We start from the raw sequence: 13,466 nt of genomic DNA, 5'->3' as shown, positions 1-13,466 counted from the left end.
GGCCATACTGTCTCTGTCAGAACTACTCGGCTCTGCCATTGTAGCATGAAAGCAGCCACAGACAATGTGTCAATGAATAAGCTGAGTTACAATAAAGTTTTATTTATAAATGCAGGCCATGGGCCAGTTGTGGCCCATGGGGTCACATGGGCCACAACTGGCCCATCGCCTGCATTTGCCAACCCCTGACTCCAACCACCGATAGTTTCCAGTGGCTGGAGGTGTTCATGTTGGAGCAGAGGCAAGTGAAGGAACCCTAATTCCTGACGGTCACGTCCATGGGGAAGTGGAGGTTCAGTAAGGTAGCAAGGAACCAATGCAGGCGTCGAGAGCCCAGGTCTCTAATTAACAATGAAAAAACAAAAATACACCCCTGGGTGCGTGTGGCAGTCCATTAGCCAAGGAAGCTGCAGAGGAAAAGGTGAAAAAGTGAAAAATACTCAGAAACCCCACAAAAGTTGGTTGTCTTTAGAGACGACTTACAATTTCAGCAGCACTGTCCTTTGAGACTTTATGTGAATGTAGACAGGGTGAAGTTCCAAAGCTTTGGTTGAACATGATTCCTTTTGAAAAGCCTTGGCCAAAGAGAACTGTCCTGCTTTGTCTTGCTCTCACTGGCTCTTGGTTTCTTAAGGGCAGGAAGTCACTTTACTCAATCCTTGTTGCTGACAGGGATTGGAGCCTGGAGCTCACAGGGCGAGCTGGGCTGAGAACACAATGGCCCCCTTCTTGGAAGAATCCACTCAGTGTTGAGAATTAAGAGCTCAGAAGAGACTCTCTTTCAGTACAAGTCATTTGTGATGTACTCCTGGGTGTTGGCCTCTTTATACTAACACAGCTGATGAGAGGGGGAAACTCTATCCACAGCCTGGCTGAGGGTCTGTAGGAAGTTAAGCTACCAGCTGGACTGAGATGGGGCTGATCTCCCATTTGTCTGCGATGGATTCACCGGGTCAACCCATTGTTTTAGTGTCACGGAGATATGATTTGTGTCCCTTAGTCTTCGGGAGGCATATGGTATGGGAATAATTTCCCAGCTGGGGTTCAGCAGATGGTTGGCTCACAGGGATTGTGTGGGCAGGGGAGAGTCCAGCCCATTCCCTCTGACAGAACATCGCTTAGTGAGATGTGTTAGGCTTCTGCGTCCCCACAGAAAGGGTTGGCTATTTAGGGCATGCACTGTCCCGTCACCAAAAGATGAACTAACACACCTACCTACAGAGACACCCACAGGTTACCATACCCACACCTGGGGGTGAACTGGGGCAAGGGTGTCAAGAGGCACCTTGAACCTTGTCCAAACCACTCCTACTAATAATCACCACTTAGTTCTGTAGTGAAATCAATCAACCTGCCTCATTTTCCTTTCTGTTGAGCACAGGTGAGCCTTTGACTCCCAGCAGGACAGTGTACATTGCTGGGGGTCGGCAGTAGTCCCCCAACCTGCCTGCACATAAGAGTTTCCACGAGAACCGGGGAAAAATGAATGTCAAAGTCCCATCCTCAGGACGCTTGGAGGTCAGAAGTGGATTGACCCTTAGGACTTTCTCTTAAACTTTCTCGTGCATCTGAACTGTCTGGAGGGTCTATTAAAATACAGGTTGATGAGCCCTGTTCCCAGATTTTGCTGATTTGGGAGGTCTGGGTGGGGCCTGAGATTCTGCGTTTCTAACAAGCCTCCAGGTGACACTGCTGCTTCTGGTCAGGGGGGCGCCCTGTGAGCACGGCTGCCCCGAGGCTCCCCTCCTATTTCCAGGCAGCCGGCCTCAGGACCCAGGACAAAGCAGAAGGGGCATCTTCTCGACACCATGGAAGAAACTTTACCATCTTTGTCGGCCCGGTTGGCCCCTTAATACTCTCTATCTGCTCTGTCCAGTACTGCAGCCACTACTCATATGTGGTTCTTCTAATGTAAATTTGAATTAATTAAAGGTAAGATTAAAATTTTTGTTCCTCTATTGCTTGAGCCACCTTTCAAGTGCTCAAGAGCCCCATGTCCCTAATGGCTACCATACTGGACAGCACAGATGTAGGACATTTCCACCATTGTGGGAAGTTGTACTGGACAACGCTGTTCCCTAAGAATTCCGGAAATTGGTTTTTTTTCTTCAAAGTTTGCCAGTTAACCCCACTGTATTGCTGTGAAAAACAAACAAAACAAAATATCAGAAATGGAATGTTAACTCTTTCCTCTTCTTTGCTTGCTCAAGATAGCAACCCTCACTTACCACTTCCCATCAAGTTTGGGTGAAGGTCACAGACATTTGAATGCAGCAGAGATAAAAAGTTTCGTAATATTTTTCAAAATGTTGCTCCCGTGACCCATGTTATTAAATTTACCCTAAAAGTTGTGTGTCGAGCAAGCTGAAGCTCCCTGGAGGTCAGGTGCCCAGGAAATAAGAATTAGGCCACATAGGATGGAGAATTCAAGTGGCCGAGGGGCAGTCAGTGGACACCTGCTGGAGGCTGAGAGGGCTCAGGCTGAGGATGGACCAGACAAGGGTGCACCCTGGGTGTCCAGGAAATCGCCCGTCCCTACTGCGGAGCTGCCGTTTGCTCTCCATCCCTGGACTCACTGGTACTCACTGCCCCGCACTCCGCAGACATGCTTTCAGGAGCCTGACTCCATGTCATCCTTTCTTACAGATTCGGCTAAACAGCAGGGGACTGATCTACTCCGTGGGCTTGCTCCTGGCCTCCGTCTTTGTCACGGTGGGTCTGCAGCTCTCTCCACTCTCCAGTTCCCATGTTCTCCCCCCACCCCCGTGGGTTCTGTGGCTACAGTTTGTTTGGACACCAGATGGGCGTGGCCTTCTGGTGGATGGAGACAATCAGCTACCAGATGCCCCATCTCATGGCTGTTTCTTCCAGAAGTGGATCCTGGCAACCCATGAGAAAGCCTTCTCCCTCTCTGAAAGGAGCCAGCCTCCTCTCAGAAGCTGGGTCCATCTCATGTCAAACACAAATTTTTATCAAAAGCCAAAGGGAGATCCCACTTTTTCTGCAAGATTAGTCGACGGAAGGTTATATCGCAATTAACTGACTATTCCAGGTTACTAAACATCTTCATAAATCCATGGATTTGACCAATACTCAAAGACCGAGAACAGACTTGATTGACAGTGCACTTTTATGCCACTGCACTACCTTGGCCATCACGTCCATTTGTACGATTTAATATTCCAACTCAGCTGACACATTTGGTGGGAACAAGTTCACACCACCACACGGCCTGATCCACTTGACTGTTAACACACACATATGTTACTGAATTTAACATACACATATGTTAACATACACATATGTTACTGAATTTTCACAATAAGAGACTCAGTGTGTTTTCTCCTGAATTTTTCAAGGAAATACTCATTGAATCACACCTGGTAGGTGAACATACATATACTAGAGAACGGGAATTCAGAAGTGCAGGAGAAGTAATTTACAGGATCAGGATGCAAGTCCAATGTCAAGGTTTTACCAAAGGAAATACTGCCTTACACAAAAGTGAAAACCCATATAAATCCATTCTTTTGCCGTTTAGGAAATTCTCCAGGTGGGTATGACTTAGGGTTATACGTGTAATGGCCACGCACTGTGCTTAATGCGCATATTCCTGCATCTGGAGCTCACCAACCCTCCACCCCACCCCGTGAGGTAGCCACTGATATCAGCCCCATTACCCAGGCCTGTAGGGAAGTTGTGCGTGACACCGGAGTGCTCGCTTCTAGCTTCGGGATATCCCTGTGCTTCTCTGAAGCCCTACAATGCTGGGAGACGGGGTTCACCACTGACCAGCTGTCCAAGCTGGGCTGTTGAAGGGCTGAGAAGAAGTAGGTTTGGGGAGGAAGAGTTCAGACATCTTAAGTCTGCAGCGCCTATCTGACATCCAAGGGGACAGTTCTGGACAGCCTTTGGAAAGACGAGTCCCAGTTCAGGAGCAATCCCACGCTGGACACGCCAGAACACAGGAGGGGTTTAGAGACGAGGAGTTGGAGGAGACCCGCAACGGAGTGAGCATAGACAGGAAAGTGAGGCCTAGGTGTGAGTCCCGGCGCCCTCGGACAGTGAGAGGTCAGGATGAGGGGACAGGGTCGCAAAAGGAACAAAGAGGGAGCCATCGGGGAGGCAGGAGGGAAACGTGGCGCGCGGCTTCAGGGAGCCGGGGCGGGGGTGAGGTGGGGGGGCGGGGCGGTGGGCGGGGAGTCCAGGGAGAAGGACTGGGCGGGCCCCGCCCCGCGCCCTCTGACCCCGCTCTGTGCCTTGCAGGTGTTTGGCGTCCATCTGAACAAGTGGCAGCTGGACAGGAAGCTCGGGTGCGGGTGCCTTTTCCTATACGGCGTGTTCCTGTGCTTCTCCATCATGACTGAGTTCAACGTGTTCACCTTCGTGAACCTGCCCATGTGCGGGGACCACTGACCCGCGGCCGCCGCCAGCCGCGGCCCCTCCTTCTGTGCAATACGAGCCCGGCGCCCGAGTCCGGCCCCGCGGCGTGGTCTCTGCGCTGCCCACCGGCCTCCACTCCCGCCCCCGGGTCCCCCCGCCCCGCCCCCGGCCCCGGCTCCGCCTTCCCGCCTCCTCCGCGTGAAGACTTACGACACCCGCGTGAATTTTCAAGCTCCATTTTTGAACAGTGACTGAGATTCTAGAAAAACTGGCTGCTAACTGGCCCAAGCCAGGTAAAACTTAGTACATCCCTCGTCCTTTTTTAAGTTATTGGATGGAAGACTAGCCTAATTTATGACCCTAGACTGTGGAAGGAGAGAGAGGAGAGGGTCCATTGATGGTAGGGAGTGTTTGGGATTTCCTTATATTTGGCGCTGATGCCTAGGTTACTGGGTCTGGGGGGCTGTTTGGCTTTGGGGGATCCCCCTTTTTCTTCCTTTGCTTCCAGAGATTGAGAGTTTTTCTTGCATCTTCTTTCACTGGGCTCTGGGTCCGCCGATGACCCACGGGTGTCCCAGCTGCGTCCTCTGGGGTCGAGTCCCAGGTGCTTTGGAGCTTGTATGGATTTAGTGCTGATCCGAGGAGCGGCTGGCGAGGCCCTGGGACAAAGGCGTGACACGTCACACCCGGGGGTCTCCGCCAAGCCCTGCAGGCCTTCCCTGGGGCGCAGGGTTTTACGGGGAAGAAGATAGCTGCCCACCTGTCCGTTTTGACCATCACTCTCTCCCCAGGTTCCTTCTAGCCTCTCAAGCAATAGTGGTTGCCCGCCTGCCAGAGGCCTTTGACTCAGGGCCCCGGTTAACCTCTCCATCCGAGAGCGCTAGGCAGCGAGCTGCAGGAGCTTCCCCGCCTGTGAGTCCCCAAGATGTGCTCTCTTTGCTTGGTGTTTGGGGTGACAGGGAGTGACCCAGAGGCCAACACCGCTTTACGCGCAGAAGGTACTGACACTGGTTTCTTGGGAAATGGAGAGACGCGCACTTTGCACAGACGTGGCCCCTCGGTACTGAGTACACTGGACCCTGACCGTTGGCTCGAGGGCCAGCGTTCTAACTTCGGGACGCCGCCGCCCAGCTGTCCCAGCTCCACCGCTCCCTTCGGGGAGGTGGGTGGGCGCGGGGTGGGGGCGGGCGGGAGGTACAGGAAGGAGAAGAGAACTGACACCTTGGAAACCGCAGAATGTGTTCAGTGCAGACTCGCTCAAGGGCATAAGTTATTGTGGACGTTGTTGCCCATCACTGCTCAGCAGCCCTGCTAGGTTTTGTCTGATGCTGGATTATTACGCAGATAATTCCACCGAGTTGAGACCCACCCATGCTTGTTATACTTGTATTTATTGAAACTGTGGATTCTTGCCCGTGCCGCCCCATGTATTTACTTTAAGCACTGATCACTTATTCATTCGGTATGGTTTTCCCCGTCCCTTGTACACATTCTGGTATGAATTGTAAAAATAACCTGCTACAGATGGGTTGAATGTTTGTCGATGGTGCAGACTGAGGCCGGCGTTCGCCGAGGGGCACCTGCCGGCTGGAGGAGCAGGAGAGGAAATCACCACTTCGGGCTCTCAGAGCCAAGACACACATGGATTCTGTTACACATTTTGCACTGGTTTACGGCGATTGTTTTCTCGGACGGTTAGTGTAAAATAAACTTCTCTGTTCTGTATCTTTCCTTGAGCTGCGCTCTTTGCTTTCTCCCCTGGAGTGAGGAGGATGCAGGGAAGGTAAAAAGATGGTGTCACCACGTGTTTACTGTTTCTGGGTTGATGCACGTGGAAAGCTGGTCCGTGTCTGGCAGATTGCAGGTACGACGAGGTGACAAATCATGGGTCCCCTCTGAATCTTGAAGGGACTCTGGGCCTGTTGTCCTGTAGAATACATGCGACGTTATATTAGGAATTCTTTCAACTGGATGTGAGAGGAAGAGCATTCCAGATCTGACAGTGATGTCCAGCAGGGCTCACTCAAGTCACCATCCTGTCTGATTTTACGAGTTTTCAACTGTGAAAGTTAAGACTTCCCCAAAGTGGATACCTTAAGAAAGACAGTAACGCATAATCGTAATAAGCCATATTCTAGATGAGTCTCAAGAAATCATTACAGGGGACTTCCCTGGTGGTCCAGTGGTTAGGACTCCATGCTTCTACTGCACGGGGCACGTGTTGGATCCCTGGTTGGGGAACTAAGATCCCGCATGCTGTGAGGTGCAGCCAAAAAACAAACAAACAAAGAAATCATTACCGGGATCTAAAAGTAGACCAAGATTAGTAAACAAGCCAAGTTTCCACCTGAAACTCAATATAACTGATTTATAGGAATCAGAAGAAACAGCTGGTAATTCACAGCACCACCTTTTATTTAATTATTTTAAAAAATCTCTTCCCAGGTGGTGGAAAAATACTAGACACTTAGCTTTGTTTTGAGTGTTTACATCTAAAGATGTTTTACTCCTATATTTATGCTTTTTATAAATGCACTCTAGACATGGAGCAGGTATTATCATTATGCAGATTGGTGCTTACAAAGCGTAAGATGCTTTTACGTTAAATATTCTGTCATACTGGTCTTAATTAGTTTTAGTCTTAGTCTTTAGCAAAGACATTTGATCCAAAGTCTGAGGTTTTTTTGTATTTTTTTTTAACTTGTTTGCTGTGAAATCTTGAGAAACCATAGTTCCATGCTAAGTTTCTCAGAGAGAAAATTCTGGGGCGAGGTTGTTTCCATGTTTCATGCATCACGATTGCTGACGTAGGAACTAGGGAGGTTTCCTTTCTGAAACGAGCCTCGGGCGTCTTTCTGCCCACATCTCAGCCATGCACTTTGGGTCTTGAGCTGTCGATGGAGAGCGTGCTTCTAACTGGGCCAGCTGTCCAGCAATGCAGAACTGCTGATGTTGCTATTTTCACTGTGCTGGGATTTACTGGGGAGACATTGGGATGGTTTTGAGGGAAGAACATTTTTTCAGTGTCTCAAACCTGATGGTATCCCCAGAGGAACCCTTTCAGCGGTTTTCTGGGATTTGCTCGTTTTGGTAAACTCCCAGGCTGTGATCTCATGCACGAGGGGACATCTCTGTGGCCCTGAATGGGGCGGGGGGCGTGCACCCCGAAGCTTGCACTTCCTCCTAAATAGCTTGGTTGACCGCACAGGGAGTACTGCCAGAATGCCCTCTTTCTGGAAAGTGTGTTCCCAACGTGGCCCGGGCCTGCCAAAGGTCACTGTCCCCACACATGCCCTTAGGTGGCCTGGGATACACTGAGAGGCCATGATGGGGGAAGTTTCCAGATGGCTTTGCCCCTTCCCAAAGGAAAGTTGTGGTCCCATCTTTCTAGAGAGAGTGCACTTTTATACGTACATGGTTTGTACAATATTTACCTCCAGAAAGACCTGGAGGGCTGCTTATTATGTTTTCCTAAATCTGTTGCTTCTGACATTTGTAGCTTAGTCCTAAATTTACAAGCTAGGGTTTGAGACTCTATATAGCTCAAACAGCAAATTTGAACTCATTTTAAGCACCCAGGCTTCAAAGAAAAGCCTAAATATTTTTTTTAAAAGGGAGGTTAGGGGTGATGATATTGCAAAGTCCAGACAGGTTTCAGTTGTTGTATATAAAATAGGAATAACAGTCAACCTGCAATAAATATAATTAAGTGTAGCCTTAGAACTTTACCTAATTGTTCATGAAGATAGTCAGATTTGAGGGAAAAATAGAAGTAGGAAATTAGAGATGGTGATGTTTGCTCTTTCCAAGATTTATTTTAATCTTTTCAAAATAGGATGATTATCCCATTAATAGATAATTATCCAATTATTCTGACCCATTTTGATCAACTATTTTGAAGTATTTAGATGGGACATCTCCATGTTGGATTTTGTGTAATCTCGTACTAATTAATAAGTCTCATTTATTTTGATATTTTCTGCAGTGGCTGCTCAATACACACACACACACACACACACACACACACACACACACACACACACACACACACACACACACACACACACACACACACACACACCATCTCTCTGACACCAAAACTTTGTATGAAAACAATTCAGTGAATCTTTGAAAGTTTTCCAGTTATCCAGCTGTCTATTGCAATCCAACTGCAGGAATGGGGTGGATTCAGCCAACTTTCCTCTGATAAATAAAAAGCCATGTGTCCATTGCATCATCATCTAGAGATTCAGGGCACTACAGAGATGCTGGAAAAGTCAGGGACTGAGGCCATGGACGAGCAGAGAAGATAGCAATGTACACAAGATAAATAATGCCTCAGGATTGATTTCACATTGAATTTTGTGGTTCATTTCAAAACACAGGGCAGGGTAATAAAGCTCCACCAAAATCTTTCAGATGGCTTACTGCTGCACTCAGGACATTTATTTCCTTAATAAAATATACCCAGGAGTCCCATTAACTTTTTTACTGAACCTCAGTTAACACTCTTGCCAAGTTGTAGAGATTTTAAATATAGTGAATAATCATACTCATTCTGGTTTTGGTCTTTCTTTTTGCAACAGGTGGGAGGAGGGGGAAGATGTAAGATGACAGTTTCAGCATATATGCTATTCAAGGCATAAACTGAAGTCATTTCATAAGCGAACGAAAATATATATGAATCGCGTTTCTTCTTTACATAACGTCCATCTTATCCTGTTTATCAAAAGCTGAATTTGGCGATATATCTTCCCATTTGTTGGGACAATTAATCCAGTAGCTGATTCCAGAGAACTGCATACAAAACTGGCAATGAAATTTGACAAGGAATTTCTGGATGCCTACAGTTGTTTTTTGGATACTTCTGAGCCATGCCTACAGGTTATTGCTAAAAAGAGATGCACATATGTGCAACATGCTTTCAGTATAAAACTAATCTTTTAAAATTTTTGCAGAAAATAAAATGTACCCACTCAGTTTCATATCTTTCTTTCTCATACATAAGTCAGACGTTTCCCCCCTGTCCCATGACTGGTGAAGATCATTCATTCTTCAAATGCTGGATACAGTACTAACCCTATGCTCTGGTCAGACATTTTTACCCTAACCACCACCGAGTTTGAACCCAGATGCCTGCTGCTTTATCGTTAGGAGAATTTATTTTGTCCACTGGTTACAGGTTTGTGAAATACTAGTTCTATAATATCTAAAAATTCATTGTCATATCAGGTTGAATTGTTCCCTCCAGTTGCTTAAAAGTTAAATATTATTCAACTTCATATATGAAAAAATGCATTTACCCGCATTTACTCACCTTATTGTCTAAATCAGTGTTTCCCAAATTCAAGCATGCATCAGAATTACCTGGAGACTTATTAAAATACAGATTTTGGGGCCCCGCCCCTGAGTTTTTGGTTCAGTAGGTCTAAGGACAGGCCCAAGAATGTGCATTTCTCACCAACTCCCAGATGCTACCACTGCTGGGTCTGGGTCCCACTTCCAGAACCACTGGTGTAAATAATGTCTTTTGCCCATTAAGCCACATTTTTCCTACACCAGCATCTACCAGTATCATTGGTTTACAGCTTATGGAAAACACACACACACAGACGTGTACTATTTCTTTCATTCTTTCAAAATTCTTTTTTCTTTCTACTTCCACGAAGATTTATGAATGGCTGAAGGTAGGAATAGAAATATGGTCAGTTCTTCAAAACCCACATTCTCTATCATCTGGCAGGGTGCATCTGCTCCCAGCCAAAGACAACCTTTAAATTAAAACTAAAGCAGATCAAAGCAAATGGTTTAAGATGAAGATGCAGGAGAGCCAAGATTCTGGGGAAGTATTAGATTGAGAGAGATGTGAGCAGGCAACCACCAATTTCATTCCAGGTGAAAAAGATTTTGTTCTAAACTCCAACAAGACAAAGTATTGGTGAATATAGGAGAAATTTTCTACACAAAAACTTCCGCTTGCACATTACAACCATGTCTAAATAAGTTCCTAATCTAAAAATGTTGTTTTGATGCAAATCCACCCAACAAAGATGTCATGACTCAAAAAAGAAATAAGAGGCTTGCACCAGCGTCGGCCGTCATGGCCCAAGTGCTTCAGGCTGTCACACGTGTCTGCATCGTGGTCTTGCCTATAAAACAGGAGCAGAACACCCCCAGCTCGAGATCCTGCCTGGGGCTCAGAAACCTGCATCCACAGTCGGCCTGGATCAGCTCCCACCTGGAAATGATTACCTCTCCCAGGTGAGACCATCACGGGCATGGCTGTGCCTGCGGCCTGACCTTCACTTGGACTTCCTGGCTTATCCACAGGAACCTCAGGGGGCACACTGGGCTCTGGAATGACATGGTAAAAGCCACATTTTTTTATATCCACTAAAAGCTTTGCTCAGAGTCAGGAAGTGGGTTTAGATATTGCTATGCCCAATCGGGGAGGGGTAGGACAAGGAGGAAAGGCAAAGTCTTCCCTTCCAGAAATAAAACATTTTATACCTGGCTATGCCGGAACAGGGGTGGTCCCTGGAAGGCAAGGAAATCTCTCCCTGCGCTAAGAAGCGGTAGCATAACCCATCAAGTAAACTGCTAGCTTCCCAGGCAGCTTTGCTACTGGAAGGCTCACGTGTGTCACGTTACAGTTAATTGAATGTGAAGTAGTTCTTCTTTTTCCAAGCCCCCTTGGTAATGGAGGCAGCTCTTTCACTCCCAGGCAGAATTTAACCTGCCGACTGGATGGTAACCAAGCATACTCCTTCGGCGGAAGAACAAGAAGTCTGAAGATATAAAAGAGATCTTCACGTGCCTTGGATGACCAGGTAACAGCGTTGTTGTTCGTATGACTCTCAAAAGGAATCTAATCCAATTCCAAATTGTAAACTCCATTTTGGTATCTGTTTCAGGAAGGAATTCTGGCCCGGTGGTGTTTTAACCCGGGTGGGCTGGCTACGCAGAAAGTTTCAGAGTTTCTACGTGTGAATTCTGGGACAAGACAGCCTTTCGGGGTGAGTGGTGAGTCTCCCTGCACGCCCTGCAGGGAGGTGACGTCATGTGTCACTGTTTCTTCTGAGAGTTCCCGGTTGTGGGTCAGTGGTCTGGAAAGCAGACCGGGTCCCTCTGTTTCCTCCCCCCACTTCTCATCCGTCACTGGTCCTGATCATTCTCACTTGGCACTTTGTCACGTGTCACAGCCGGACCTGACTTCTCCCTTCCGCTTGCCTGGAGGTGGGCAGAGCTGGGTTCCTCAAGGGCTCTCATTACCAGCTGAGTAGTGATGCTGACACCAAGTCCCCAGAGAGGGAGGGCTGGGGTACCGGGAGACCCAGGTTCTGTGATACATGAACTAAAGACAGGGAACATTTCTAACCCAACTTTCAAGCTCTTGGATAATGACATGGTGGCCATAATAGCATCCTTCTTGTGAAAGGCATAATTCAGAGGAGCCAGCAAGGTCTGGACACAAGGGCAATTGGAGACACAAATCCCATAGAGATGAACTAGCTCAATTGTAACTGTTTACGTGGTTTTCATGGGCCTGCTTGGCCCAGGCAGTGTCTGTTTCCCAGTGAGAGGGGCGTTCCGGGGGCAACAGATACACTGAGAGCAGTTTCAGAGGGATACTGATGGGTGTCAGAAATGTGTTACCATAAAAATGTTTTACTTTCTCCACTATACTTGTGTAAACGAGGCAGGTTTCAGTTTTACCCTCAATGTCTGCAAAACACCTCTTCTTGTGTGAGAACTTCGCAGCTCAGGGGCCTCAAGTTTCCTAGTCCCAATTAGAATTTTAAAGTAATAATAGTTGTTAAAGCTGCAATCTTGTGTCTCAGACTTCACCTGAAAGTGCAGGCACTAAAAATCTGCAAGTAGACCAAACCGAGAAGTCTTGTGCTCACTATTCAGAGACCCACCCCCCTCCCCGGAGAGTGGTTTATTTTGACAACAAGCCCAGAAGACAAATCCTAGGCCTCCCCACTGTGTGTCGGTGCTGGTCACGGGACTGAGTTCAGTCCTAAAGCAGTGGTCGTTGGTCCCACATTAGAATCACCTGGAGTGTATTTATGATTACCCATCCCCACCCCTGCCATAATTCGGAGCTGGGTGATGTGGTCACCTGTTTCAGGCTACCTGGTGCTTCTACCTGTGTCCCTGGTTCAGAATCACAGCTCGTGGAAGTATAATCAGACCATTTGGGATATTTTATTGTGCAGATCCAAAAAGGAATGCTGTGTGTCCTGTAGGTCTTGGCTACTCAAAGTGTGGTTAGGCCTGCACCTGGCGGCTTTGACTAGAACGAGAGATTTGGGGAATTCCTGTAGAATGGCACCGTCAGCTGGAACTTTCGGAGATGATATAAATGTCCTACATCTGTGCTGTCTGATATGGTAGCTGTGAGGCGTGAGTGGCTGTTGAGCACTTGAAAGGTGGCTCCGGGCAACTAAGAATAACATTTTAAATCTTGTTTAATTAATTTAAATTTGCTTTAAAAGAGCCACATGTGATTAGTGGCTGCAGTACTGAGCAGAGCAGATAGAGAGTATTAAGGGGCCGACTGGGCGGACAAAGATGGTACATTTTCTTCCATGGTGTCCAGAAGACGCCCCTTCTGCCCCAGCATCTCCTGGGTCCTGAGGCCGGCCGCCCGGAAGTAGGAGGGGTGCCTCAGGGCAGCCGTGCTCACAGGTGCTCCCCAGACCAGCAGCAGAATCGTCTCCTGAGGGCTCTCGAATCAGGCCTCCCGAATCAGAATCTGCATTTTAACAAGGTCCCCAGGTCATGTGTACGAACATCTGAGTTTGAGAAGCTCTGCCAGTAAATGCCGCTCTGCTCTCCAGGGGACACGTGGCCATTTACACACACTCTTTTCTAGGAGGTCACTGTGTGTTGTTGCTGGCATCTGCGGATGCTACAGGAAGTACCAAATGGGGACAGGCACAGATGATGGGGAACAACACACTTGAAATTGGGGGTGGATTGGTGAATTTGGAAGGCAAGAGAGTCATGTTTTTGTTCCAATAAGCCCTCATTTTCATTGGATAAAGGAATAATTGCGGAGAACTTAATTGAAGGGC

The 13,466-nt window shown here is 47.6% G+C and overlaps 1 protein-coding gene across 1 annotated transcript in view; it reads left to right on the top strand.

Annotated features, from left to right (window-relative positions):
• The window catches only part of SLC24A3 (solute carrier family 24 member 3), a 470,391-nt gene extending 465,975 nt beyond the window's left edge, over positions 1-4,416 (top strand). Inside the window, exons 16-17 of the mRNA XM_068566110.1 lie at positions 2,647-2,712; positions 4,267-4,416. Coding sequence (XP_068422211.1) covers positions 2,647-2,712; positions 4,267-4,416 — 216 coding nt within the window. The remainder of the gene's footprint in view (positions 1-2,646; positions 2,713-4,266) is intronic.
• Positions 4,417-13,466: the final 9,050 nt, after the last annotated feature.

Source organism: Eschrichtius robustus, chromosome 16, assembly GCF_028021215.1.
Source record: "Eschrichtius robustus isolate mEscRob2 chromosome 16, mEscRob2.pri, whole genome shotgun sequence".
In the NCBI taxonomy this organism is placed as follows: Eukaryota; Metazoa; Chordata; class Mammalia; order Artiodactyla; family Eschrichtiidae; genus Eschrichtius; species Eschrichtius robustus.
The sequence above is the reverse complement of the archived record's forward strand: the minus strand, read 5'-3'. Positions and strand labels throughout refer to the sequence as shown.